General features: G+C 42.8%; 2 protein-coding genes across 6 annotated transcripts; one reads left to right on the plus strand and one right to left on the minus strand.

Moving 5' to 3' along the window:
• The first annotated feature begins 119 nt into the window (after positions 1-119).
• Positions 120-15,931, plus strand: DCLRE1C (DNA cross-link repair 1C). The gene is made up of 14 exons (XM_074827944.1): positions 120-260; positions 366-417; positions 2,360-2,444; positions 5,948-6,007; positions 7,307-7,362; positions 7,981-8,082; positions 8,396-8,468; positions 8,634-8,774; positions 9,318-9,419; positions 10,020-10,156; positions 10,321-10,375; positions 11,784-11,872; positions 12,685-12,785; positions 13,515-15,931. Exons 1-14 carry the CDS (start codon positions 152-154, stop codon positions 14,495-14,497), a joined length of 2,145 nt encoding a protein of 714 aa, XP_074684045.1. The 5' UTR covers positions 120-151; the 3' UTR covers positions 14,498-15,931.
• On the minus strand, positions 14,112-27,416 carry SUV39H2 (SUV39H2 histone lysine methyltransferase). Of its 5 annotated transcripts, none has more exons than XM_074827950.1 (7): positions 27,343-27,416; positions 26,014-26,159; positions 24,349-25,020; positions 22,450-22,596; positions 20,734-20,863; positions 19,271-19,386; positions 14,112-14,251 (listed from the first exon to the last, which is right to left on the minus strand). In XM_074827950.1, exons 1-6 carry the CDS (start codon positions 27,359-27,361, stop codon positions 19,277-19,279), a joined length of 1,224 nt encoding a protein of 407 aa, XP_074684051.1. In that variant the 5' UTR covers positions 27,362-27,416; the 3' UTR covers positions 14,112-14,251; positions 19,271-19,276. The 5 variants fall into 5 exon arrangements, with proteins under 5 accessions (XP_074684051.1, XP_074684050.1, XP_074684047.1 ...); XM_074827949.1 differs by having other exon boundaries at positions 14,133-14,251; positions 19,255-19,386; XM_074827946.1 differs by lacking the exon at positions 14,112-14,251 and adding an exon at positions 16,255-17,281.
• Position 27,417: the final 1 nt, after the last annotated feature.

Below are 27,417 nucleotides of genomic sequence, written 5' to 3' on the forward strand. Positions count from 1 at the left end.
CCGCCGGTGCCTCCTTAAGGAGCCGTTCCCGCCTCTCCCGCCGCGCATCTGATAGGCTGGCAGGAGGCGGTTCCGCCTCGCGATTGGCTGAGGGCCGGGGAGGCGGGGCCGCGGCGGGGAGCGTGGCGGAAGCGGCGCGTCGTTCGCCGCCATGAGCCGGTTCGGGGGTCGCGTGCGCGAGTACCCGGCCGTCTCCATTGACCGCTTCGACCGCGACAACCTGCGCGCGCGCGCCTACTTCCTCTCGCACTGCCACAAGGGTGAGCCCCGCCCCGCCCGTCCCCATGGCAACCGCCTCTGTCCGTCCGTCCGTTCGTCCCGTCCCGTCCCCCCCCCTGAGTGACGGCCGCGCCTTGTCTCCCCAGATCACATGAAGGGGCTGCGGGCGCCCGCCCTGAAGAGGAGGCTGGAGGGCAGGTACGGGCTGGCGGGGCTGCCTGAGGGGGAGAGGGGGCGGGCTGGGCTGCCCTGCCCTGCTGAGGGCTGCTCCGGTGCGGCCCTAGCCGCTCCGGCCCGGCCTGCGCCAGAACACGCAGGGCCAGGAGCCCTGAGGAGGAGGCGGCTGGTTCAGAGCAAAACGTGAACAACGTAGGGTAAGGAACCTGTTACGGGGCATAGTCACAGAATGAGAATGGTGTGGGTTGGGAGGGACCTTCGAAGATCACCTAGTCCAGCCCCCCTGCCGTGGGCAGGGACACCTTCCACTAGCCCAGGTTGCTCAAAGCACCCTTCAACCTCGCCTTGAACACTGCCAGGGAGGAGACAGCTGCAACCCCTCAGGGCAACCTGCTCCTGTCTCTCACCACCCTCACAGTAAAGAATTTCTTCCCTATGTCCAAACTAAACCTACTCTCAGTTTAAAACCATTGCCCCTTGCCCTATCACTACAGGCCCTGGTAAAAAGTCTCTCTCCATCTTCCCTATAAGCCCCCTTATATATTGAAAGGTTGCAGTAAGGTCTCCTCAGAGCCTTCTCCAGGCTGAGCAACCCCAGATCTCTCAGCCTTTCTTCATAGGAGAGGTGTTCCAGCCTTCTAATCACTTTTTGTGGCCTCCTCTGCACCTGCTCCGGCAGGTCCATGTCTTTCCTGTACTGGGGACCCCAGAACTGGACACAGCACTGCAGGTGGGGTCTTACCAGAGTGGAGTAGAGGGGCAGAATCCCCTTCCTCAACCTGCTGGCCACACTTCTCTTGATGCAGCCCAGGACACGGCTTTCAGGGCTGCTGGCACACATTGCTGGCTGATGTCCAGCTTTTCCTCCACCAGTACCCCCAAGTCTCTTCAGGGCTGCTCTCAATCCACTCGTCCCCCAGCGTGTGTTGATAGCGATGATTGCCCTGACTCAGGTGCACTTGGCCTTGTTGAACTTCATGAAGATCCTCACTGCTATTATTCCCTGGGAGTGTGTTGGTGTGTGCAGACAGTGCTGTGCCTGTGCTGTGAAGGAGGCCAGCTGTGCTCCGAGGTGTATGAGCAAGCAGGTAGCCAGCAGTTTGAGGGAGACAGTTATTCCCCTCTGGTCAGCACTTGTGAGACTTTGTCTGGAGCACTGAGTCCAGTCCTGGACTCCCCTGGACAAAACCCGACATTGCTGTTTTGGAGCAGGACCACCAAGCTGGTCTGAGGCTGGAGCACGTGATGTGTGAGGAGAGGCTGAGCGCTGGATGTATTCAGCCTTAAGAGTAGGAGACAAGGGTGTATCCCTGTTTGCAGGTGGGGGTAGAGAAGATGGAGCCAGACTTCTTGGAGGGGCATAATGAAAGGGCAAGGGATACCTTTTCTTTTTCACCATGAGGATGGTCAAATGTGGGAATGGCCCCTGAGAGGTTGTAGGCCAGTTCCTAGGCAGTGTGGAATTTATTAGAGTAGATGTTGCATCTCCTCAAATACAAGCAGAGAATCTCTCTTTGCTCGTCAGGTCTCTTTGTGCACAAGCTAAAGCTTTATAGGAAGTATTCTGTGTTCTGCTGAATGTTAACTGTCCCAAATGCCTGTTCCAGGGAAAGCTTGCACGTCTGAAACAGACCTTGGTGGGTATAGAAACAACTAAAGATACGTGTACATGTGACCATGTACCAAATGCTTTATTTATGTCTGCACAAAACCACACAGGCATGGGCACACATAGGTAAGTCTTTGGGTTTGCCGTTTTAAAGAAAAGTCTGCTAGGTGGAGTAACTCACCTTCATCCCACTTCAGGTTGGGGCAAAACAGCTCCTGCTCTGAAGGTCTCCAGATGAGCGAGGGGTCTGAGCGCATGTTTTGATGTACTAGATGCCAGGTGCTGATACGTAGGTAGGTTGTTCCCTGCCCCTACTTTAAAAAACACTCATCTGTGTTTTTTGTCTCCTCACAGCTTGAAAGTTAAATTATACTGCTCGCCAGTAACTAAGGAATTGCTGTTGACTAGCCGGAAATACAAGTTTTGGGAGAATCACATTGTAAGTTTTTGTTTCTTTTTAAATCAGCACTTTCCAAGCAGTGATTCTAGGAAAGAGGAAGCTTCCCCTCCTCAGAAATGTCTAAATGTTGGTGTTGATGCAGTGTGTCAGGGCTTCAATACTTACATCAGTGTGCCTTTTGATTTGCGGAAAACAGACTCTACAACTCGAGTAGAGTTATAAAGCAGGTATGTTTTACTCTGGCGCCGGGGTGCAAGGGGATTTCTCCACAAAGCTTGCACACCCACCACACATTTTACCAAAAATTTATAGGGTGTGGATATACAAATTCACTGGATTACATAACACAAACATACATATGCATGAGTAAGGCTGGGTTAGTTCGAAAGGCTGATGTCAACAGTTTATGTCATCTTTGCACCTGCGCATTGCCTCCTGGGGGGCATCTTCCGGAGGAAGGCTCGTAGTCTTTCTCACCTTGTTTTTCTTTCGGAGCATGCGCAGATTCTCTTAGCCAATTTCTTGAACAACAAAAAATATTTTTCAGCTGGTTTACTCATCTTATTTAAGAGAACCAATAAAACTTCTACAATCTGTATATGGCTATCTTTACTCATTACCGAGGCCCAACTAGTTAGAGTACTTCAAGGACAAAAACATGATTATTTTGCTGAACACTGCAGTTCTTGGTAGATTTTCACAGTAAACTGCTTTGTTTTGATGAACACAGTAGTCCTTGGTAAAATTCCACAGAACAGTCTGGGCAAACAGGATTCTTAGCAATATTAAAAAAATACTATAATACTATAACTTGCTATAAGTAAGGAAATAAGTTGCTAAGCAGTTTTCTATAAGTAAATAAGTCTTAAAACAAGTAATCATTTCTCTGTATCACTTTCCTTGCTGCTTGCTATGTGGGATTGGTTTATTGTTGTTTATTGTTTAATCTTATTTTTCCCTCCACAAAATTTATCTGTTTCCCTCCACTTCAGATTTAAATGTCCTCCATCTGTCCATTGATCATTTGTATCATTCCTTCATTTTCTTATCTTGCTCGTGTCTCTTTGCTCCTGTCCTTAATTTCTCTCTTGCTTCATTTAAAGTCTCGTATTGCTTGGAAAATATACAATCACTTAGTTACATTATTTTCCTTTTGCTTTTTGGAAAACGGACTACCTCTAACCTGAAAATGTTTTAGTGATGCAAAATCACTGAAGAACTTAATTACTTTACTTGATTTCCACTGTTTGGAGCCAAACTTAAAGGGATTAGTGGTCATCACATAGTGTAAGGATTTTGCTGTATCCCCAAGCAAGGACAGGAGAGTTTTCTAGTCAAGTGGAAAGTTAGGAAGGACTTCAGGCAAGCTGAAACTTGTTTTCCTGGGGGAGTTATGGCTCAGAGTTTCCTAAAATAGGTTTTAAGTGTGGGTCTTAACTCCATATCCAAAGAAACTCATAGAGTGGGACCTAGGAGGTAAGTCTGGGTAAGAGAAAAAAGAGAAGTAGGGGACTCTCTGTCCAAGATCCTAGTTTAATTGTGAAGCTGAAGGAGAAGATAAATGGCTTTATATGATTATGATTTCCAGTCTGACCTTTAGTTGTATGTATGGCATAAGAGGCTCTTTGGATCTGCTGCTGGCTTTAACATTTAAACTATCAAAAATGAGGGGAGAACTCTGCTGGAGATGCTATCATTTATGCTGATGAAGCTAAATGGTGGCTGTCAGTGAAGAATTCAGGCAGTTTAGATCTAAAACTTGACGCTTGTTTCACTGCAGTAGGAAATTTGAGAATTACTGGGAAATATTGAGCACGCAGAATTTAGATCATCCTCTTGAGTTTATCCAGCTTCGGAAATTGTAGATGGTAAAATTACTGTTGATATTTAAAAAAATCAGCTCTTGCTGGTGGCGTGAATTCTTAGTATAAAATACCTTTTGACACACACATCTGTGTTTTGGAACAAGCTCTGTGTTTGATTGGAGGTGTGGTTTCTGGTGGAGAAGCTTGTCTTGTCCCATGCAGTGGGTTATGATGGGGGTGAATCTTTTGAATTCCCCAAGAACCTACATGCCAATGGAAGAACCAGGGCTGCAGGGTGGGCTGAGTTACCACAGTGACTCAGAGGAACAATCGTGCTGGTGACTTTATTAACTGACCACTTCAGTAAGTGAATGGAGACAATTTGGCAACAATCAACTGATAACCGTCTGGAGAATGAATAAAGGCACTTTGGTGATAAGACTGTTCTCCTAATAACCCATCAATGATTAACCCGATCTCAATTCAACTCCTACAAAACTTATACACATGAATATATGTAAGAGAGAGAGAGAGCAGAAAGGGGAAAGAGAAAAGAGAGAAGGAGGGTATAGGAAAAGGGGAAATCACCACCCTTGGATCCCGCTGGCATGGTCCGGTAGGTGGTGGGTCGCCAAAGACACACGTGGGGTATTGCCTTTATATAGCCTTTCCTATGCATGCGCAGTAGGTTGTTCCAGAAGGTTCTCATTTTCTCTGGCTTGTACCAGGGCAGTTAGGCAAGTTCTGTCTCTGGGCAACAACAGGAGAGAGGGGGAGAGAAACAGCCCTCTGCCCCACCTCCACAGGGCTCGCTCAGCTCCCCACCCAGGGCGTCCCACTGGAGTTGTTTGAGACATCCTCTTTACAAACAGTTTCTTGTTCATGAACAGTTTGTGACAAAGCCAAATGTTACCATCTTTGTGTGAGGACCAGCTGAATGGAGCTGCCCAGAAATTTGCAACGTGGTGTCTTGTGTATCCATCTAGTGCAGTGAAACCCAAGGTGCTGAAGAGACTGCTCAGCTGAGAGGCTGGAGGTTATACCTAAGGAGGGTAATGACAGGAGACTTTCCTTTCACTTTTTGGCTTTTTTGGGCAGGAGAATTATATACAAATATTGTCTGAAACAAAGGAAAAAAAAAACAGGAGGATGGGAGAGGAGCCTGCATAGCAGTGCTAATCGTGCAGGTGACCACAGAGCATGTATGTTGCAGGACTCTTAGTAGAGCATATGACAAAACTGGATTAATTGCAGTCTATAGATTAATCACCTCTACACAAACACAGAGGTACGTGCTGCATGTGATTTGTGGGTTCTGCTTCTGGTAATAGGGAACAGTGAGGAGAAGTGCTGCAGCACAGAGAGCTGTCCCAGCAAGATCCATTGTGGTGCTCTGGGATTGGGATCTTTTGGGCTTTGCAGTCATCCAAAAATAAGGCATATGATCCAGCCAGAGAAACCAGAGCTGCTGCTAGAAGGCCAACGTGTTCTGACTTTTTTAGGCATGCACACCTTGATTGTAGTATCTCCATTTCATTTTTAGATAACTTTTAGAAAACTTTTTTTTCCACTAGAAATGGAAATTCATGGCTTACTGGGGGAAAATGAACTTAATTTTACAGGCTTAGTACTAGCCTCAGGGGGTGCTAAAGATGTCTATGTAATGAATACTTAGCCATAAGCATTGAAACAGAACGTTCAGTAAATCCTGTAATGCATTTATTCATTTTGTTGCAGGTTGCATTGGAAGTTGAAACTCCAACTCAGATTTCTTTAGTAGATGAAACATCTGGTGAGGTAAGTTACAAAAAAAAAAAAATTCATATATTTGTAATGGGCAGTATTACTGTTTAAATGAGTATGGGAAACAGATCTTACCTGTAACACCCCAGGTGGACAAGCTTTTTAAAATGTCTGTTACCCTTCTCTCCATGATGTGCAGCCACATGAATTCTTCTTCCCTGTTCTGTTTTTATTATCACAGCATTTTTTTGGTAATGTCTTTCGAGGGTATTAGAGATCTCCAACTTACCTATTGCTCTTGTGATTTTTTTTCACTTTGTATTTCCTGGACTATTTTAACAAGCTTTAAGCACAGGACTTAAAGGTCTGGTAGAGCATCTCCAGGCAAAGTGTTTCCCAAGATATTTCCATGATGCCGGTGGATGAAAAGCTGGACATGAGCCAGCAATGTGCGCTCGCAGCCCAGAAAGCCCACTGTGTCCTGGGCTGCATCAAGAGAGGCGTGGCCAGCAGGTCGAGGGAGGTGACTCTGCCCCTCTACTCTGCTCTCATGAGACACCCCCCCCCTGCAGTGCTGTGTCCAGCTCTGGGGTCTCCAGCACAGGAGAGCCATGGACCTGTTGGAGCGGGGCCAGAGGAGGCCACGAAGATGACCAGGGGGCTGGAGCAGCTCCCCTGTGAGGACAGGCTGAGAGAGTTGGGGTTGTTCAGCCTGGAGAAGAGAAGGCTCTGGGGAGACCTTATAGCAGGCTTCCAGTACTTAAAGGGGGCTACAGGAAAGATGGTGGAAAAACATTTTACCAGGGCATGTAGAGACAGGACAAGGGATAATGGTTTTAAACTAAAAGAGGGCAGATTCCGGCTAAAAATAAGGAAGAAAATTTTGTGATGGAAGTGGTGAGACAATGGGACAGGTTGCCCAGAGGGGTGGTAGCTGCCCCCTCCCTGGAAGTGTTCAAGGCCAGGTTGGACGGGGCTTTGAGCAACCTGGGCTAGTGGAAGGTGTCCCTGCCCATGGCAGGGGGGTTGGGACTAGCTGACCTTTAAAGGTCCCTTCCAACCCAAACTATTCTATGATTCTGTGCTTGTTCACCAGGAACCAAGGAAGTAGGACTGTCTTCTGACTGACTTGCCTTTATGAGCACCATACAATATTCAGTCATCTCTTCAGGCATGACAGGATGGTTGTTGCTCTTCAGGGCTTGTTGGAATGTGAAGAGACTCTCTTCATTCACAAGCAATGCCAAATGCTGCAAGAGGCTGTGGGGAGTCATGTGTTGCTTTCACTGTGTCAATGAAAGTACTGGTAGTACCTATTAGTGTGTGAAAATCATGCTAACTCATCTCTTCCAGAAAGAAGATATAGAGGTGACACTTCTACCAGCTGGTCACTGTCCAGGATCAGTCATGTACGTCCTTTCAATACTCTAAATGCCTCTGCTGAGAAATTTGTCCTGTAGAGTTCTCACTAAGTACTGGGTTTTTTCTAACTAGAAAAAACTAGTGAATTTAAAATCCTTATTTGGAGATAATACTGTTGTGGCAGGGCCCACCAGCTTTGGTCAAGGTTGGAAAACCACTGTACTATCTGGGATCTCTCCAGAGAGAAGTTTTTACCCTGGTGGGGCAGATTACTTTTCCCCATGCCTATGCATATCAACTTTCTTGATTTCAGCTGTACTTAAAAATGACATACAAAACTGTGATTAAAAAGAAATCCTTTATTTCTTACATGTGACATTAAAAAGAAAGTGCCCAGCTTCCTGGTACATATCCCTGATAGATTCCTTTGGCTGCAACAGACAGCTGGGACACCCTCACAGAATCTTTTGTCTTCAACTCTGACCAGCCTAGGCACAGTCTGAGTTACTGGGTTTATCTAAAATTACTCTAGGACCAAATTGAGCCCAGTATTTCTATTACATCATACATTAGTCACGTAGACTGCCCTAAGCAAGGTAACAAATCAACATCTGGCATTTAATGCTTTACATTGTTGAGTTTGACCAAAGTGTTTCTGTTTTTAGGTTTTTGTTTGAAGGTGAAAATGGCACTGTGCTATATACAGGGGATTTCAGGCTTGCAAAAGGAGAAGCAGCCAGAATGGAGCTTTTGCATTCAGGGACCAGGTGAGACTTCAGCTATTTATGGAATTTAGAAAGAATAAAAGATCACACAGGCTTGGACGATTCAGAAATAATGTACTCTTTTTTTTTTTTTTTTTTTCTCTTCCCCCCCCCCCCCCCCCCCCCATTTTTTATTCTGAATTAAATATATTTGCAGTCAGGCAATACTGCAGTCAGGCAATACTGCAGTTACAAGCCCCCTTTGACTTGCTCTTTGTAATTAAAAGGAAGAATTGCCTCCTTTTGAAGACAGAGGAAGTGGTCTATCTTAGTACTGTGATGCACTGCTCACTTGTATCACATTTCCCTCCTTCAGAGTAAAAGACATCCAGAGTGTGTATTTGGACACCACTTTCTGTGATCCCAAATTTTATCATATACCAAGCCGGGTAAGTCTAAATAAGCTGTGAGAGAAAAGGTCCTTAAAGCTGCTAATTAATTAACTACTCCTTTACTAGGTAAGTCTTGCAAGGCAATGCCATTTTGCATTACCAAATCACAACACTTTGGAAGTATCTTCAGAGATGATTCACAACATTTTCTAAACTTTTCAGGAGGAATGTTTAAATGGGATCTTAGAGTTAGTGCGAAGCTGGACCTCACTGACTCGCTATCATGTTGTGTGGCTGAATTGCAAAGCTGCTTATGGATATGAATATTTATTCATAAACCTCAGTGAAGAACTTGGAATCAAGGTAAGGTTTCTATAATTGTTGCTTTAGAACAGATCCTCAGTAACTATTGTGGCCAGTCACCAAGCTGGAAATGGCTGTTCAGAGGACTGCTGTGTGTGAAAGATGTGCCTGCTTTCATTAACTTCTCCTAAAAGGGTATAGTTGTGCTCAAAATGAGTTAACTAGTTGATTTCAGCCCGGAACATCTGGGCTCTCCAGGGAGAAGTTAATCGCCAGTTTTCAAGCTCAGTGTTTACCTCTCTCTCCCTTTTATCTTGCGAATGATAAAAGCTTTCTCATTTATATGACATTAATAGTTAGCAGATAAATTCTGACTTTCTTTGATGAATATTCATCCCTCCTCAGCACAGGAGGTATGTTCTGCTTGTTCTAGATGTCCAAGTTACTTTTGGCTAACACTTCCCCTCTTGGACATTACTAGTGGGTAGTGATTGTTTAAATGCCTACCAGCAGTTGTTGAGAGCAGAACCACATCTGTATAGTGGCTCCAGCTGCAGTCTGGCAAACACATTGGCTAATTAAGAGTAAACTGCCTTTCTCCAGGTGCACGTGAACAAACTTGATATGTTCAGAAACATGCCAGAAATCCTCTACCATGTTACTACAGATCGACACACTCAGATTCATGCCTGCAGACATCCTCGGGTGTGTATCATTTTGCAAAGCCTTTGCTAACTTTGCTGTGAAAGACTGGTTATAGGTGCTGATGTTTTGGTCCCGTTGTGCTAATGAAGACTTGGGCCAAATGGTGGCTTAATGTAGAGAGTGAGAACTTTAGTTAGTGGGTTGAAGGCTTTTTTTAAAAAAGGAAAAAATATATTAGCTGATGCTAGAAATAGTTTGATTGTATTTGAAACTTAAAGATTGTATTTTTAAATGAAGTAAGACCAGCAGATCAGATCAGTCAGGTGTTACCCATTTAGGTACATCAAAAGCAGCTCAGATGATGCCTCCTGCAGCCAGGCACTGTGCTGTAGCATTTGGCCTTGCTTTTCCAGGATGTTTGTCAAGCTGAAGGCTCCAGCTTGGAGGAGTGCAGGTAGAACTGGAAGTGGTGTGTGGGGCATTGGTCTCTCTGATTGATTTGCTTTCTCAGCTGCACTATGGAAGCAAGATGCAACAACAAACAGTGTTTCAAAGGAGGTGGAAGAGATGAAAACTTAGTCTGGCTAGATACTATGATGCTCAATTTCTGGGGGGGAAAAAAGGTCAGGATTACAATTAATTTTATATTGCATTTGACAGGATGATGAGTACTTCCGAGGGAACAGACTGCCCTGTGGGATGACTTGCCAAAATGGAACTCCCTTGCACATCATCAGCATCAAACCCTCCACTATGTGGTTTGGAGAAAGGATCAAGAAAACCAATGTAATAATGAGGTGAGCATTTAGGCCATGCAGAAACCTGTTGTTTCAGGTGCGTATCTTGCCTGACGCTCATATAACTGAATCTCAAAATGGACTTTCTAGAAGTAGGTTATACTTGCCTGTTGACTGAGGATGAAGAGCAGTTACCTAATTTTTGTGCCTCCTCTTTTTTTTAGGACTGGGGAGAGTACATACAGAGCTTGTTTCTCTTTCCACTCTTCATACAGCGAGGTTTGTATACTTGTAGTACTGAATATACATTGATTAAAAAAATTAAAGGAGTTTTAATTATTTTGGAGTGGATGACATTGACTTGTCACAATAAAAAAAATGTTTTCAGTAATAAGACATAAGAGGACAGGAAGTTCTGGATGCTGAAGCAGAAAAGTTTGTTTTAATATAGCTGCAGAAGAGCATTTTAAGGTTAGAGCAGGATTACAAGCCTTTTTTTTTTTTCCCTCTCAAAGTATAGGTCACTGCTACAATTGTTTTGACTGCCTTTCTGTTTTAGGTTATTGTGTAACTATGCAATGCTTAAAGCTTGGAATGTTAGTTTTCAATACATTGTTTATCTGCTGTGACTCAGTTTTGGGTGGGTTTGCCACCTTTTCCCTGCCCACACATTTAAACCGGATTTTCTCACATCACTGGTGCCACGGTCTTTCTGTGTTAATGACTGAAAGGAAATTGGTCATGGCAGCATCCTCGCCAGAATTACACACTTTCATTTAATATGACTGGATCCGGTTCTTAAAATACTCCTCTCTCCTAAGAAACTGAACTGAGTGGATCAGTGCTAACAATTAACCTGTTACAAAGCCTTGCACAAATAACATGGAGATTATTCAGAGCCCTAGGAAGACAGTCCTGTTTTTAAGATCCTGGATAAGTTTGAATTTGCTCTGCCGTGCAGAATTTCATTTGGAGATACTAGTGTAGTACATACAATGTGGCAGCTTTTCTGGCAGAACATGGGGGTAGTGTATTGTAACAGTCTCATACCTCCACATGCAGAACCAGATGGGTCATACTGGTCTGTGTAGATAGTGTAATCTGCAAATTTGCAGGTGTTTTCAGTGCTCAGCAGGAGTGGAGTGCCCCAAACTGGACACAATTCTTCAAGAAATTTACTGTCTGGAGAGCATTTAGAAGACAACAGAGTAAGGCTTGGAAAAAGTGACGTGTTTTGTCGTAACGGGCTTTTATAGTGGACTGAAGGGAGGCTTTAGGAAAAGTCTTTGAGGAAGGGAATATGTATTCCTTCTGCACAATTAGGGACTTGAAGTCCAGTAAGAAAAATGCAGGTCTGAAAACTACAATGGTAAGGACAGTGAAGCACTGGATCACAGCCCCTAGGAACAGGTCTGTCTAGCCTTTTCCTTGAGATAGTGATGGTCAGTGTAGCAGTTGGGAATTGCTGTGAGGTGGTTAGGTGAGACCGAGTTCTCAGCATCCTTTCAGACCTGTTTTTTCTTCGAGCTATCCACTTTGATACAGTTTGGCTCACGGGTCATATTGGTCTCTTTACATGAGACAACTGGTAGTACTTGGGGTAGGTGTGCTTTGATCAGTGCCACCATTAAGTGAAAATATTAATTGTTGATGTAACTTGTTAAACTGCTTCTTCTCTTCAATTTAGATTAAGGATTTCCTGAGCTATATCTGTCCTGTGAATGTGTATCCCAATGTACTGCCAGTCGGTAGGACAGAAGACAAAGTTATGGAAATGTAAGTGAGAAGTGGCTGCTGAATGGAGGTGATATAATCTCTGTAAGGACAACCTGAATCCCACCCTCTCAAGCAGGCCACTACCTTTTGCTTTACTAGTCTGATAATTCAGATTTTTTTCTATATTCAGTCCTGCGAACTTCAGCTTTCTGAAGAACACCTGTATGTTGTGCTAAGTCTGAGAGTTTGCCTTCCACACACTACTTCTATCTATGTATAGAGGCTTTTCTGCTCTTAAACACTATTTGGGTGGAATCTGAATCTGCATTCATCTCGCTTTATTCTGTGACCTATTTCTGTTTGTCATTGCTACTTCTCGGAAGTTTCTTTTAAAGAGGGTTTCTCTGGGGACTTGAACTCCTCCTCTCTGTGCAGCATCACAGAGGCCTGTTCTCTTGTGTAGCAGCTTGGAAAGTGCTTTTATGGAGCAGAGCAGTGGTGTCACTCAGTGAACAAAGTGAGAACTTGTTTCTTTGTTCCTCTTCCTCCTTAGTAAGAAAGGAGATACTTTACAATTATCAATAAAACTGCAGTGAGATTTTGAACCCTGTCCTCTTCTGTAAGCAAGGGACTAAAAGATAGTTTTCAAATGGTGTACATTTTTTAAGGTTAATATATAGAAATGACAGATTTTTACCTTTAAACTGCCTAAGCTCACCAAGGAATTAAGAACTTTTCCCTTCAATACTTTTACTGCAGTGCCTGTGAAGGGCATGAAGCAGTATACTTAGGTCACGTTAAAAGACTTACTTTCAAGGAGCAAAAGTATCTGCTGAGTTCTAAATATTAATCTCTTTTCTCATTCACCTCAGATTAAAGCCATTATGCAGGTCATACAGGAGAAACATGGAACCCAGGTACAAGCCTTTAGGAACACTGAAAAGAGTCCACAAGAGAGACTTATCTGATACAGGTAAAGGTTCTGCTGGTGCTACTGTACCTTAAATGAAAGTCTGAGACTAAGCAGAGGTGTTCAAAGTAACAGTTTCAAAGGAGAAATATAAATTAAATTAGGTTTTAGGAAGGTGAGGGAGCACTAATTGTGTAAAAGCCCACTTGTTTGCAATCTTAAAATATACTTAATGCTCAACAGCCCTTTTAAGTTTTTGGAAGATTTCCATCCCACTGTCCTAGACCATCCCTAGTAAAGCTTTTTCTAACTTTACTTGTATCACCTCCTGTGTTGTGGAGGGCAGTGATGTATTGGTGGAACTGCTCCTCATCATTATCTCACACTGCTGGCTTTTTTAAACGATGGTAAATGGATGCCGTAGGTAGCCTCTGGATAGCCGCTTGGGAACCAGAAGACAACTCTGGGCCTGCTGCATTCTCTTTGGCTATTTCTGAAGTGCCAAGTATGCAAGGGTGATGTAGTCCTGAAAAAACATGTCAGAGGCCTGAATAAATGTATCTATATCTGCTGTAGCTTACATGGAGGATGGCAGCTAGCAGCTTTCCTTGGAAGCACTGTGCTAGACAAGGCAAGGCGAATGCTGTCAGTAATGTCCTGCTAAGGTCTCCATCTGGGTTAAATAACTTTTTCCTCTCTTTATACTAAATGAATTTTTATTAAAACTTTGCTCTCAGCGGAATTTTAGCAGGGATGTGAACTTTTCTTAGTGTTGGGTTTTTTTCTTGACAGATGAAGATGACCTCTTTGATTCAGAATTAACTTCTGCAAGGCCCAAGATTCCAAAACAGCAGAGAGAGAAGAGCAGACCCTCCAGCACAGGACAATCTGAAAATGCTGAAGGAAACATTAATGTAATGAATGTCACAGAAAGTTCCAAAGCAATCACAACTTACACCTCCCTCACGGTAGACTTCATGGACTGTGAGGAATCAAATGATGATGATGATGATGAAGATGATGATGATGAAGAATCTGAAAAAAATACAGTTCCAATTCTTTCCTGTGAGCCAGCTGCCACTTCCACATCAAATTTCAATGGAGTAACTAGTGACCAACAGGAGTCTAGTGCCGATGTCCCCCGCTGGGATGCATTTTTTAAGTGTAACAACCTAGAAGAAAGCTCAGAAAATGAGGACAACTTCCCATCTTCAGCAGATGCTGGTGGGTCCCAGTCACTCTTCAGTGATTCGGATGGAGTAAGTGACTCCACACACATCTCCTCCCAAAATTCTTCTCAGTCAACACACATATCCGAGCAGGGAAGCCAGGGCTGGGACAGCCAAATGGACACAGTACTCATTACCTCCCAGGAGAGAAGCGCCTTCGACTTCAGCTGCTTCAGCAAAGGCGGGAGCAGAACAGTTGTTCCTGTACTGCAGGAGACTGCCAAAGACAGTCAGCCTGACACCAGCAGGAGGAAGCCACTGGGTCAAAATAGATCTTGTGCCCACGATGTTGCCTGTGACCTGAAAAGCAAAGACTCTGAGAAAGATGCAGAAGCTGGCACTGCTCACGATCAGGACGTGCTGGTGGAAATAAGTGACAACTCCAGGACTCCTGATCTAGAACTGAGGAGGGACTCCCAGAGCTCCTCAGACTTTGAAATTCCCTTGACTCCTGGTGCTGAAGGGCCTCAGCCTGATAAACTGCACTGTTTATATAAGAAGCTAGCAGCAGGTGAAAACATTCTCAATGAGAAAAAACTCTCCTGAAGGCGGGTATAGCTGATTACATCATGATAACAAATACTGGAATTGGTTTATTAAACTCTGAATTACTTTTCTCTTTAGTGCTGCAGCTGTGCTAATTCATGCATCTTTTTCAGAAATATCTTACTGTCAGAACTAGGAATTTGCAGCCCGTCTAACGTCATTGTTCCTTCCGTGAAATGCTGAAAAGGAAGGATTTCTAGGAGGGACTGTAAAAGCCTTCTATCTCCCAAGGTTCAGTTCTCTGGGACTGTAAGTAGACAAAAAAGGGACCAGGCAAAACTAAGGGTGGAACACTAAATGAAATTTAGTGTTTCTCTTTATCATGAGCTCTAAGAGTTTGATATATATGTGATCTCAGGTTTTAATATAATACACCACATTTTTAACTGCAGGGAGGAACACATCTTTCAGGAATGACCATGCAAACAATGCAATAGTTGCACTTTGACTTTAATCCTGAGTTTTCACTGCAGTTGTTTTTAAAAAATTCTCAGATAATTACTGAGAATTGGTTTGGGGTTTTTTTTAAATCAAATTGTTCTTTTTAAGCAGCCTCTCTTTACACTTTACTCTGAGCAAGTGTTGTCATCTGATTTTAACTCCTGAATGAGATGCTGTACACCCCTGTCTGGTTTAATCTAACTCATTGCAAACAACTTGTCATCAAGTTCCTCCGTGTTTTGGTTTGTTCTGAATTGTTTTTCAGAATGAACTTAAACATAAAGAACAACTTAAAAATAAAATCCTGTGGCAGGTGGTTCCAAAGCCACCAGCCCTAGCCTGCTCTGGAGGTGAACTCGCAGCAACAGAAGTAAACCTGTTGTCCCAGACAGGTTGTTGTTACTCAAGGCTCTTATATTACCAAATTTCACCTCTTCTGCAACATTCTGCTGATGTCACTGAATTCAGACATGTTTAGATTTCTTTTTTAAATAAAGACAATTGATTCTCCATGCATCTGTGCCAACATAACTCTTTGCCAAAATTCTTAGCTTCTAAAATGGAAATGCAAGTCAGGTTTTTGCTAAACTGCAGTGCCTACAAAAATGCCTAAACAGCAGAAGTCATCTAAAAATCCATGAGGTTTCTGCTCCATGTGGTCTTAAGCCCCAAAGACTTAAACAGATGTTTAGTATGACAGCTCTCCCCTCTGAGTATGTCTCCAGTCTTTCTGCTGTCTTTAGCGATACATACAGCCAGCATTCTGCTGTTGGGAACAGGGAGGGGGCAGAAGAAAAAAAATTGTTACCGTCTATGTATGGTTTTGAGGATATTCAAGTCAATGTATTTCTCCACTGTCACCTTGCCCACTCTGTTCCTGGGATTTGTTAACATAATTTCCAAATGTGGTCTATCAACTTTTTTTTTAACAAGCTCGAGTGAGAGAAACTGCTGTTGTAATTACCTCTGTGAATAAAGTCATACAGAGCAGAATTTCTTCTGCTGGCCTGTTTCCTTAACTGCATTATACATGTAAGTTCAGGGTTGTGTTTACAGGGTGCTTAAATATACAGGAACCCAGTCTGCTTTAGACAAGTTGACAGCGTAAATTTATACGAGTTCTTACCAGCCATAAACTGAAGAGGAAGCACATGACTTCCTCATGCTTACTCGACTACAGTCCTTATGCTGCTAGAAAATTTGGGTACAGGTCAGGAATTAAGAGGTGGCAGGCTTAAAGCAAATTCTACTGCTCCAGCTCCAGCTAATTTTAACAGGCTAAGATTTCTTTTTTGTTAAGAATGACAACAACAAGAGAAAAACTAAATTTAATTTATTTTATCAAAAACTATAGGAAGATAGCAATACTAGAGATCACACATTATGAAAAGAAAATGTTCCTGAGCTTACAAACTGCATATTCTAATGTACACAGTCCTAAAACATACATTAGAAATAACCAAAAGACTGACTTAACTTTGAGATTAAATAAATAGACAATAGCTTTTCTTACAGGTGAGCTTGCAGCTTTAGTTTTGCTACCAAAAAAAACCCCCCAAAATTAAACCCAATAAAAAAGAACAGCTAGAGGATAGATCACAGGTTACCAGTCTCCAAGAAGTGCATGTACACAACTGAAGTGGTGGCCGTGATGATGCTAACAGACCGCAAAGCGAAACAAAGGCAGAAGCTAGGCTGGTTTAGGCTCCTTAAGGAATTGAAAATAAGCTCTGTCTCCTTTTTCCATTTGGCAATTTTCCCCCCAAACTCATAAAAAGAGCAAAAAAAGTTTTAAAAGTGACACGGTGTCCCATTAAGCTAATTTAATGACTGCAATCCAAATGTGCTGTGAATATGTAAATACAAAATACTGTTCAAGGCTCTAAATTGGTAACTGGATACATGGGTTTACTTCAAATAAACACAAAATACTGTTACCTCCCAGAACATAAATTAACGGTCCTTTATTTATCGCCCGCGAGGTAACGCACATATCCTTAAAGAACAGCAGTGTTATTCCAGTGCTGGTGGTAACATACACTGCGCCTTGGGGAAAAGGCAGACACTGAACTCAAGTACAACTAAGACTTTTATCTTTGAAAATGCATTTACTTGCGATATTTAAATGAAACTGTGCATGAACACAGATAAACAAAAAGAGTGTCGAACCAGCCCTGTGCCTTCTTGCACAGGAGAGGCCAGAGAAACCGATTTGTTCAGGAATCCGCTTCTTGCCACAGCCACCCTCGCCATCCTGTACCCACAGGAAGGCCGCAGACTGCCGCGGATTAAGGAGCCGGAGGCTGCAGATTCCATCCGCGTGGAATGCATCGCTGAACCGGGCTACATGCAAGAGAAAGCACTAATGACTCCAAGTGGTGTAAGAGCATTTGGAGTTTGTTAACATTAAAGCTCCATATTCCACTTCAAATTTATATTAAAAAAAAAAAAATTAAGAGATGGGGCATGGTAAAAGTCGACTAGATTCAGCATTTATCCAAGTGCGTGGGTATAGGTGAGCCTAGTAACGTCAAATACTTTTAAATCTAAGCAAACTTTTTCATTAAATAATATAAAGTATCTATTTCAAGGTGTATCTTTGTATTGTAGATTACAAAACTTACCAGCGCTTTCAGTGGCCCACACTCCTCACCCCACCTGTGAAACTGATTTTGGCTAGTAGCATATAAAATTTCACTTTCTGCCAAAGAGCCGGATCTTCAGTGCAAATGCAACTGTGCTTCTTAATGAACAACCAACCTGTACTATCCTTTGAAACACTCTTTTTGGAGTGCTAGTAATTAACGTGAAATTTAAGGCATTTTCTAACAAATTAAGTAAACTGTTACATGCCGGGAACTCTACTTCATTCACCTGAGCCAACAGCTGTGCACCTTATAAAGGTAACTAGCTGACCTATGATACATAGCTAGCATCCATTTATGAAGCATCCATTTATGGAGCATTTTATTCTGCCTGACCCTATCAACATTTACATGATTTGTAAGCAATATGCAAGTTTCACAAGCTTTTAATCCATGAGAATAAAGCACTTAGATTATCCCTGGAGCATGGACCTTGGCTTTAACTCCACTTATAACCTACCTCAACTGCTCTTCAGTGTTTCTGAAGCCAAGTAAAACTTAGCATACGTTATGAATAGCTTGAGACAACTTTAAGATGATCAGGACAAAAAAAAAAAAAAAAAGACAAGTAGCTGAAGAACAGTACATTTCTCAGCCTTTACATTCAAGAACATCTTACAAATGTCTACAGCAAATGGGTAAACTCCCCCCTAGTCTAACTTCACTGAAGTTAACATTTTTGCAACAAGAAAAAAGTCCTAGTATCTTAAAAGTCTGTCACTAGATAAAAAAAGTCACAGTATGTAAAAAACTTAATCAAGAACAGTTGTGAATACAAATCAATTCCCAGGGTATTTTTGCACCTACAAGATAAGTGAGCCTATCTCCGTAATACATTGGCTTTGTTAGACAATGGGCTGCTCTCCCTATTCTTTTGTTTCCAAACTGTAGCCAGTGATTAGTTTCAGCAATGACCGCCAAACTTCTGCAATGAAAACAAACAGCGCACGGTACTACCGACAGTCACAAATTCTCTGCAGGCCTCCTACAGCATCCTAACTACAAATCAGAACATAACTGAAAAAACTTCTATGTGTAAAACTTCTAAATAACATAACATCGGCTAAAAACGTTTGAGACCTTGACCTTACATCTGGAATCTGCTAAAACCAATTACTTTACTTGCGTGGAGTTCATTGGACATTTTACAATTTGTGTTCCAGTGAACCTTCATTTAGACACAGTCTGACGGCTGTCCTTAATCCTTCACTCCTTCACAGCAATGTTATTGCTGATCTCTTGAAGCTTTTCTTTATACATCAAAGAAGCAAAAGAACTGTCAGCTATGATTTAGGACTCGGATCAAATGCCTCCAGACTTTTCAAGGTATAAAAAAATACATAACATCACTTCATCCTACTGAAACCAGCTCCTAAAAGGCCTATGGCTGTAAGCTCACACTCAAATATTCAAATCAACGTACATTTTAAAGAGTTTTCTTAGCATACATTTTACTGCTTCCTAAATAAGAGTTCTAGAAAAAACAACTTTTAATCCCTGTTATCAGTTCTGTATTTGTCTGAAACACTACATCTCTTTGGCCAATGCCATTTCAATTACAAATGTAATGCTTTGTTTTCACTGTACTTATTTACATTAGATTTCAGAATACTTGAATATATGTGTGAAAGAAGAGTCTTCTTAAAACACATTTAAAAGAGAACAAAGTACTTGTGACTTTGGATACCCGAACTCAGTTGAGATAGCCTCTGCAACACACAGCTCCACATTTACAGACAGTTCTGATCCTCTTTCTGGATGGGCTAAGACCATCAGCAGAGTCTGAAGTCAGATCTATTGAACCTGTGACACAGATAAAAACAAACAGGAAGTTTGAGAAGACAGACTGAAACCATGCTAGGCATTCAGAGAACTTCAAAAAGCCCTCTACCACCCCAGTTCTTAAAAGAATTGTGTGTGAAGCTATACTCAAATTCTGACACCCACGTTACAACTACTTCTCCAACACCTCGCATACATATCAGAATCCAAAGCTCAACAGACTCGAGCCTTGTACCCCCAGGTCTGTATCCACACTGATCAGCTGAGCGTGCACCCTGTCTTGAACGTCAGTGTCACAGACACCACAAAAAAAGTTCTAAGGATTCAAGCAAGATCAATTGTCAGTACTTAAAGAGAGCTTCTACATGAATGAGGTACAGCTCTGGCATGTAGAGATGCTTCTCTGAAAACAAAATAGGGCAAGCAATGTATTGTTGTTGTGGGTAAATGGTTTGCACAAAGCTTGGCACACGCAACACCCCTGCCAGCAAACCTCAAGAATTTTGTATTATATTGGAAAAAAATGAAGTCATAGAATGGTTTGGGTTGGAAGGGACCTTTAAAGACCATCCTGTCCAACCCCCTGCAGCGGGCAGGGACGGCTTTCACTAGACCAGGCTGCTCAAAGCCCCGTCCAACCTGGCCTTGAACACTGAACCAAAGGTCAAATTATCAAAGAATCACTGATCAGCCCAGGCTGGAAGGGACCTCAAAGGATCGTCTGGTCCAACCTTTTGCGGGAAACGGAGCCTAGGTGAGACTACCTAGCACGCTGTCCAATCGCATCTTGAAAACCTCCAGTGATGGGGACTCCACCATGTTCCTGGAGAGGTTGTTACAGAGAAAGACAGTTCTCCCTGTAAAAAACTCTGGACCATCCTTCTTCCATCCTAAACATCTGTACCATAGGACCTACATCCACAACTGAGGCCTACAGACACCAAAATCCAAAGACAAACCCATGGTGCCTTAGGCCACTTAGGTGTTACAAATGTCTTTATCACTAGGCAGATTACTTAGTAGTTTACTGCAACAGCACGTAAATGCCTTTGAATAAAGGAAAGCTATTATTAATGGTATCCTGACCATTCTTTTGAGCATTCTTGTGACAAATCTTCAATATAATTTGCCTTGCCACATGTTCCAACCACAAGCCCTTGCTGTGACCTTGGAGCTCTGAAGAAGGTAACGCACTAGAGGTGCACACAAAAGCTCCTGGGTGCGCTCAGACAGAGCGACATCCGTTCTAGAACCCAGAGAGCTGTGTTAGGGAGATGCAGCACCTGACCTGAAATCCTAACATCAGGCTGCAACAGAATCTGCCAGTGCCCCAAACCTCCTGCAAGAGCAGTGTTAAAATCTGCAGACCTTTCATCTGATAGTCAAAGGTTAGCTCTTCTCCAGCCTTGATGGTTCGTGTAGAAAACAGTGCTATTCGAGGAAGACGCAAGTCGAGGTTATCAATAAACACATTGAAGACTTGAAGATTTGGATCACACTGTAAGGCAAAAATGAAGAGTTTCTGTTAAGAAAACTGCACAGTAAGTTTCATTGAAGTGTTTAAGTAAACCAAGGTCACCGAAAAGGAAGAACTGGTTCTTCTCTCAGTGACAAAAGTCTGAAATTGATTTCAGAAGATAACAAATTACATTCTTGAAACAGCGTTAAAGAACATTCTCCTTTAGAACAAGCTTAGAATCGAGTCCTGTCAAGAAGGCAATCTTTACACAGTATGTAGACTACACTAATACACAACAGCCTATTAGAAAAAAATAAATGCTACCTTCAAAAGATGACAACAAAAAAGGTAACTTTAACAAAGCAATTAAAGCTACATTCAGAGGTGAGTATTTACCTACAAAACCCACAAAAAGAATTAAAGTTGAAGGAAAAGAAAAAACAACTTGGCATTTCAAGCCACACACACTCACTATTCTGTATTTCGGTTTAAGCACTGCTTCCAGGTCAGAAATACTATTTTCATACTACACATAAATTTCTACTTTCAGTTGCTAATCTGCTTGGCTTCTGAATTACCTGCTCTGGGCTGGGTGGCAGGAGGAGGGTCAAGCATACTAAGCAGGAACTAGAAACCACTGTATCATTTTTTCTGGATTGTCAGAAGTCAGTAGTCACTGAGACAGTTTGTTAAACTCTGTATGCTTTTTGCTCTCTAATGTGGGATATATTTTACTGTTAAAGAATCAGAAGTGAAGTTACACATTTAACTTTACACTGAAGAGTGAGAATACCTCACTCCCATTTCCAAAAGTGAAGAGCAATTGGCTGTATCTAAAACTCATCTTCGTCCTTCTCCCTGGCAAGCCCGCATGAAACACAAAGGTCATCAAGCTGACAAATCTGAAGACATGAATTTACTGTATTTGTAGAACACTGACTGCATACCTCACAAACATTACATCAGTAAGAACTAGTAATTTTTAGTTCAGGAATCTTTACAAATGCAGTCCAGTCTTCTTGCTTTAGGTACTTCTGTTGAACATGAAATAAAACACTACAAAAATTTCCTGTTTAAAATTTACTTCAAGTTCTCTGGCAAGTTTAGATTTACGAGGGAAAAAGGTATCCACAGGGGAGAAATATCAAAGAAAGCACAGGAATTTTCATTTCTTCCTCTACCAATGTTTGAAGGATGAAATTCAGCGTAACACCCCATCCTGCTACAAAATAATGCATCGACTCCTATCATCTTTGACTCTTCACTAGTTTTATTAAGTACTTCACACATGTTAGGTCTTTTAGTTACTTGGAAAAAACCACCCCCAAACCAACCCTGTTTTGCTTCTTTAGAACGGGCAGGTTCAGTGACAACCCCAGTCCTACCAGATGCCCACTTCAGGCAGCATCTCATTCCTAGAGTTTTGTAGATAGTCTTACTCCAAGTAAGGCAAAGTATTCCATTCCATTTATGATGTCATCTAACTGACTGGACTGTGCTGTCATGAAACAAACTACTTCAGAAAAACTGCGAATATGGTAAGAAAATGTTTACAATAGGAGAAGATATTTCTGGCACAATTAGGATAAGTCTCCGACTTCTTAGTATATAAAACAAGGTCTTACACTGTGATTCACAAAGTGGGACACATTTCCATATCGAGCTGCATCTACTGTAAATTCATCTGAGTCATAGTCCAAATCAAACAAGTATGTATTTCCCTGGTTGTCATAGAGCTGGCCTCGTCTCTCTGCTTCCTCACTTGTAATCACCTAAAAAAAGGGAAAAAAAAAAAAAAAAGAAACCTGCATCATATTATTAACTACTACTAAATTAAAACAAAAATCACAATCAAGTCAGAAAAAACTTTACTTAATAAAAAATACTACGTTCACTTTTTGATGTTGAAATAGCATTCCATCTCTAATGAATAAAGAATACATACATACAGCTAAACTAATTAGTGACCAAGGCTTCCCTGGATGTAATTTGTCTACAGCTGATGCACAGCACAACCCTGTCTCAGAAAAAATAAATAAATCAGCATGTTCTATTAAGAGTTTTGATGATGACAATCAACTCTTTCTACTTGAAGTTTCTATACAACATTTTTTTCATTAGACCCAGAAAGCCTTGTTTACCTCACGTAAAGTTTCAAGTTCCTCCCTTTGCACAAAGATAAACAGGTACCAGTCTTTACAACCCAGTCACATTTACAGTCCAGTATTCATCTTCTCCCTCCCTAGAAGCATCTCTTCCTGCTATTTTTCACTGCAATGAAAGATTCTATTCATGACAACTTAAGAAAGATAAATCACTTCACAAAGCTGAATCTATGCAATTAGTATAGCACAAGGTAGAAATCCAGAAACTCCCCAAAGGAAGAAAACTACAGTCACTTTTGACAGAAGCAACAGCTTAAATAACTCCATCTGCAGTCTGTTAAATGTACTCTGTTGCGCAACTCAGCAAACAAATCACAATTTGGCAGCAACAGATACAAAATGTGGTGGAATTGGACAAGAAAAAAAAACTGAAATCCTTCTGACAGATCACGTTTGAGAACTTATTCAGCAGTAGCGAATAAGCAGATGCAGGTGAAAGGGCAAATACACACTCTTTCCTTTAAGCAACAAAATTACATAATTATCTTTCTGCATTAACCCTTTGGCAGACATTTTTTGAATGACTGACCTCCTGTATGTTCACAAGAGCGATATGAAGGTGAGAAGTTCAAAGATTTCGGGCAGGAAGCATGGAGGAAATACAGTTAGGACCATAAACATTTGTATGAAGGGACAGAAGGAATTACTTTGTGTAAACTTAGCAGCAAGGCAGGTTTGTGTCTGAAATACAATCGACTGGATCAGAGAGGCTGCCAGGAGCTACTGATATAAAGAGCCCTGAAGCAGAGCAGAGGTTGAACCAAATAAACACAGGGCAATACAAAACCTCAGGAGTAATGCAAGATCTGTATTCTATAACATGAAAGTTCTGTTTGAAATAGTATGAGATTGAGTAAACAGATAATGTCCATACTACAAGTCTTACTCTTGCTGTTAATCAAAAGTAATAAATACGTTTGGAAATACTACCTTAAAAGTCCAGACAAAACAGAAAAGGGACTGACAGACTGACTGGTCAGTTTGGCAATAACTGTGCCTGGGGAACAGCAAACACTACAGTAATAAAGATGATCAGGGAAGAACGAAGAATATGACTGCCATGAAAGAAGGACTTGCCTTTACAAACACTATCAGGGCATGTATCTAAAATAATTCTTTAGCGACGTATGGGATAAGTATTCTCTTTACATTCAACCTCTTACAACTGCTATGGAATGGAGGAACGTTCTGGACAATATTTCTGTCATCTTGAACGTCTGTTTACTGTATTTCTCCACTCAAAAACAGTCTATTATATCGTAGAAGTCAAGAATAGTTACAACCGAGAGAAAGCTCATCAAGATTTTCTCCAACATTTCCGTTATCGTAAATAATCATCTATATGACATAAATACGTACCTCTCCAACATATTCCATCACAAAACTGTTGGTTTTAATTTTCTGGAGGGTTTTTACTCCCCAACCACGGCCATTGTTAGTTCTGAAGATGCAAAGAGAATACGGTGTACCTTTCTGTACTATCCTATTAGGGCAGTCAGGCCCACACCTACAAAACGAATTGCATTCATAGATAGGCAAGCCAGGCTGGATTTTCAACTTCTTTCGTTTATTGTAAGCCAAAATAAATCCAGCCTCCTTTGGACAGCACTTCTCAGCGGGGCAGTCAGCGCATTCACAGCCAGTCGTTATTCCATTTATTACATTTATCCCCGGAGCAGGTTTATATTCATTAATGTAGTAGAAGTCTAAAGGAGGGCCTTCAAGATCCACAGTGTTTTCTACCAGAATCATTGCTTTATGATTCTTTTTCCTGTTGAGTTCTTCTTTCCATCTCCGCAGAGCTATTCTTTGCTTAGCCTTCTTTACAATGTAATCTGCAACTGCAGGTTTCAAAGCTTTAACATGGTTTCTCACTTTCAGTGCTTTGCCTTCTCTCACCCGAGACAAGTATTCATTCTTGTCACTAAGAAAGTTTTGAAGAAGCAATGGGCATTTCAGATTTTTCTGAGGTTCCCAAGTATTTGAAGATTCTGGCCATCCTTTCCATTTCACAAGATAGTATTCTGTGCCCTTGAAATACAGAAACAGATACAGATTTAGCCACATTTCATTCTGCTGAAACCCAGCATCACACAGACAAACACAAGAGCTCTGGAGTTAAGAAACGGCATACAGTGCAGAAGGTCTTGATGTCCCCATAACAATTAGAACTGGGGAGAAAGAGAAAAATCAAGTTTTCTGTTTGAAAATTAACTTATAGCACAACTTTGGATACTTTACATATCATCTCTAGGGACAAAGAAATAAACAGCTGGGATAAACTCTGATCGCTAGCAGTATACCTGGAGGAGACTAGTTTACTGTTAAGGCAGTTAAATAAGTTATACTAACTAGTTGCATGACTCGTATGCACAAGCAGAACGTAGTCGTATCAGATACAGAAAAACAAATAAAAATTTCTAAACTTACAAAAAAATAATCTCTAAACACCCACTATTTGTCATATCAAGCATCCTCCCAAAAGAGTAATCCATTCAAAACACATAATACTGTATTTGTAATCAAGAAGCATAAATTTAGTACTTATTTTAAAAAGGCCAAATAACTGTAACAAGGCCAAATCCTGAGACTGAATTTCACTGGCACGATCAAGCCGTAGGAATCCAGTGGCAGCACATGGCCCTAACTCTTCATCAGACAGACTACAACAGTCAGGAGAAAAATATAGACTGTTACCTGCAAATAAAGGACAAGCATCGTAATACATACCAAGCTACAACCTAAACGCATCAGCATTGTGCTTTAACCTCCAGATACGCAAAGGCGAAACATTTCATATTCTAACATCTCTGAAATTTCAGAAAAAGACCTTCCTCCAACATTCCGAAAGCAGTAGTTACACCGCTTTCTGTTTATAGTTCAAAGTTTAAAAGGTATTTCATTCGAAGTCAGCAAGAGCTTTGTCCTCACAGCCTACTACTTTATATTATGAGCAAAACTACCTTTGGCTCGCTTCCAAATTTCAGCTGAAAGAGTGATCAAATTGGTCTGTGTTTCTCTTACCTCTTCTACCTTGTAGTCACACAAATATTCCACCTCATAACTCTTTAGACTCCTGTTGGTGATTCCAATGGATTTACATCTGAGATTTTCCTTCCTACATAATTCTTGGAGGGTCTCAAGTGAAGCTAGACATGGCACATACCAAGCTACAATAAGAAAATTGGTAAAGAATCCTATTTAATGTCTCAGCTAAATTGAAATCATTACGCCTTATCCCAGAGTCCCCACATTATCATTTGTGATAGCAGTCCACGAGTCTCTTGTACAACTACAGTGTCTCACAGAGTCGATTTCAACCCTTCTCTAACAGGTAACATGACACACATCAATGATGCCCTGCCTGCGCCTTTATTCTGTACAGGACGTACATTTATAAACAACAGCGAATATTTGGGAGGGTAAGAGACTTCCACAGGTGAAAGCAGCACTAAGAACCGAATAATTTTGCTACAATTACAGCACCCCGTAACTGAACCTCGGCGACAAGGAAACCTCCCTTCTTTAGTAAGACCACCAAATATCTGTAGTTAGTCAAGTGGAATCGAGCACTCGCGATGCAACCATGGTGACCGGACGAGGAAAGAAAGATCCACAGCGCTCTTCCAGAAGGATCGCGGGTGCCTTGTCAGCTAGGCGGCTTTAAAGGGACGCGACACTCGGCAGCGCGGCACGGCAGGAGTGCCAGCTCCCTGCCAGGGCCGCGCAAACACCGCTGGGGCAGGCTGAAGTTCAGAGCAGGCGCCGGGGACCGCGCTTCCCTCCCCTCGGCGCCGGCCGGGCCACCGCGGGGCTCTCCCGCCTCAGCTCCCGCCGGCGGCGCGCAGGGCCCCCCCCGCAACCACCCCGGCCGAGAAAGGGCCGCCCCCGGAGGAGTTCACCTCCGGGGCACACCGCCAGGAGTCAAGGAAGGCGGGCAGAGGGCGGCGGTCGCCTTTCCCGAGGCCGCGCCGGGGCCCCCAGCGCCTCCCCCTGCAACCCCTCCACCCTCAGGCGCCTCCCGCCCCCTCCCCGGCCTCTCCCAGGCAGCAGAGACCCCCCGGGGCAGCGGGCAGGCCCCCAGCCCTCCCCGCCTCGCCCCACTGCGGCCAGGTGGCTGAGAGCGGAGAGGGGCGGGGGAGGCTGGTGGGGGCGGGCGGCGGCAACGGTCCGAGCGGAGTTGGGCGAGCGGGGACGGGCAGCGGCTTCCCACCGCCGAGAGCGACCGGGAGGCCTCCCCGCGCCCTCCCTCTCGGTGTACCCAGCGCAAGGAGAAGGGAGGGGGGGAAGCCCGGGCGAGGCGCTCCGGGCCGCCCCGTTCCCCAGCCCGAGTCGCCTCCGCCACCACCTCACCTCCTCGCCAGCCCTCCATCTTGGCGGGGCCGCGCTCGGCGCCGCCGCCAGCCGCGGGTCCAGGCCCGCGCGGCT

This window comes from Strix aluco, chromosome 5 (genome assembly GCF_031877795.1).
Source record: "Strix aluco isolate bStrAlu1 chromosome 5, bStrAlu1.hap1, whole genome shotgun sequence".
Classification (NCBI taxonomy): domain Eukaryota; kingdom Metazoa; phylum Chordata; class Aves; order Strigiformes; family Strigidae; genus Strix; species Strix aluco.

Excerpts from the sequence above, each read along its gene's own strand:
- DCLRE1C (XM_074827944.1), top strand. The coding sequence starts at position 152 with ATGAGCCGGTTCGGGGGTCGCGTGCGCGAGTACCCGGCCGTCTCCATT. Across the intron at positions 261-365 it reads CCTCTCGCACTGCCACAAGG|ATCACATGAAGGGGCTGCGG; the intron begins GTGAGCCCCGCC and ends TTGTCTCCCCAG. Across the intron at positions 12,786-13,514 it reads GAGAGACTTATCTGATACAG|ATGAAGATGACCTCTTTGAT; the intron begins GTAAAGGTTCTG and ends TTTTCTTGACAG.
- SUV39H2 (XM_074827950.1), bottom strand. Across the intron at positions 22,597-24,348 it reads TGATGGAATATGTTGGAGAG|GTGATTACAAGTGAGGAAGC; the intron begins GTACGTATTTAT and ends CCCTTTTTTTAG. Across the intron at positions 19,387-20,733 it reads CTTTGACTATCAGATGAAAG|GTTCAATAGATCTGACTTCA; the intron begins GTCTGCAGATTT and ends TCTGTGTCACAG.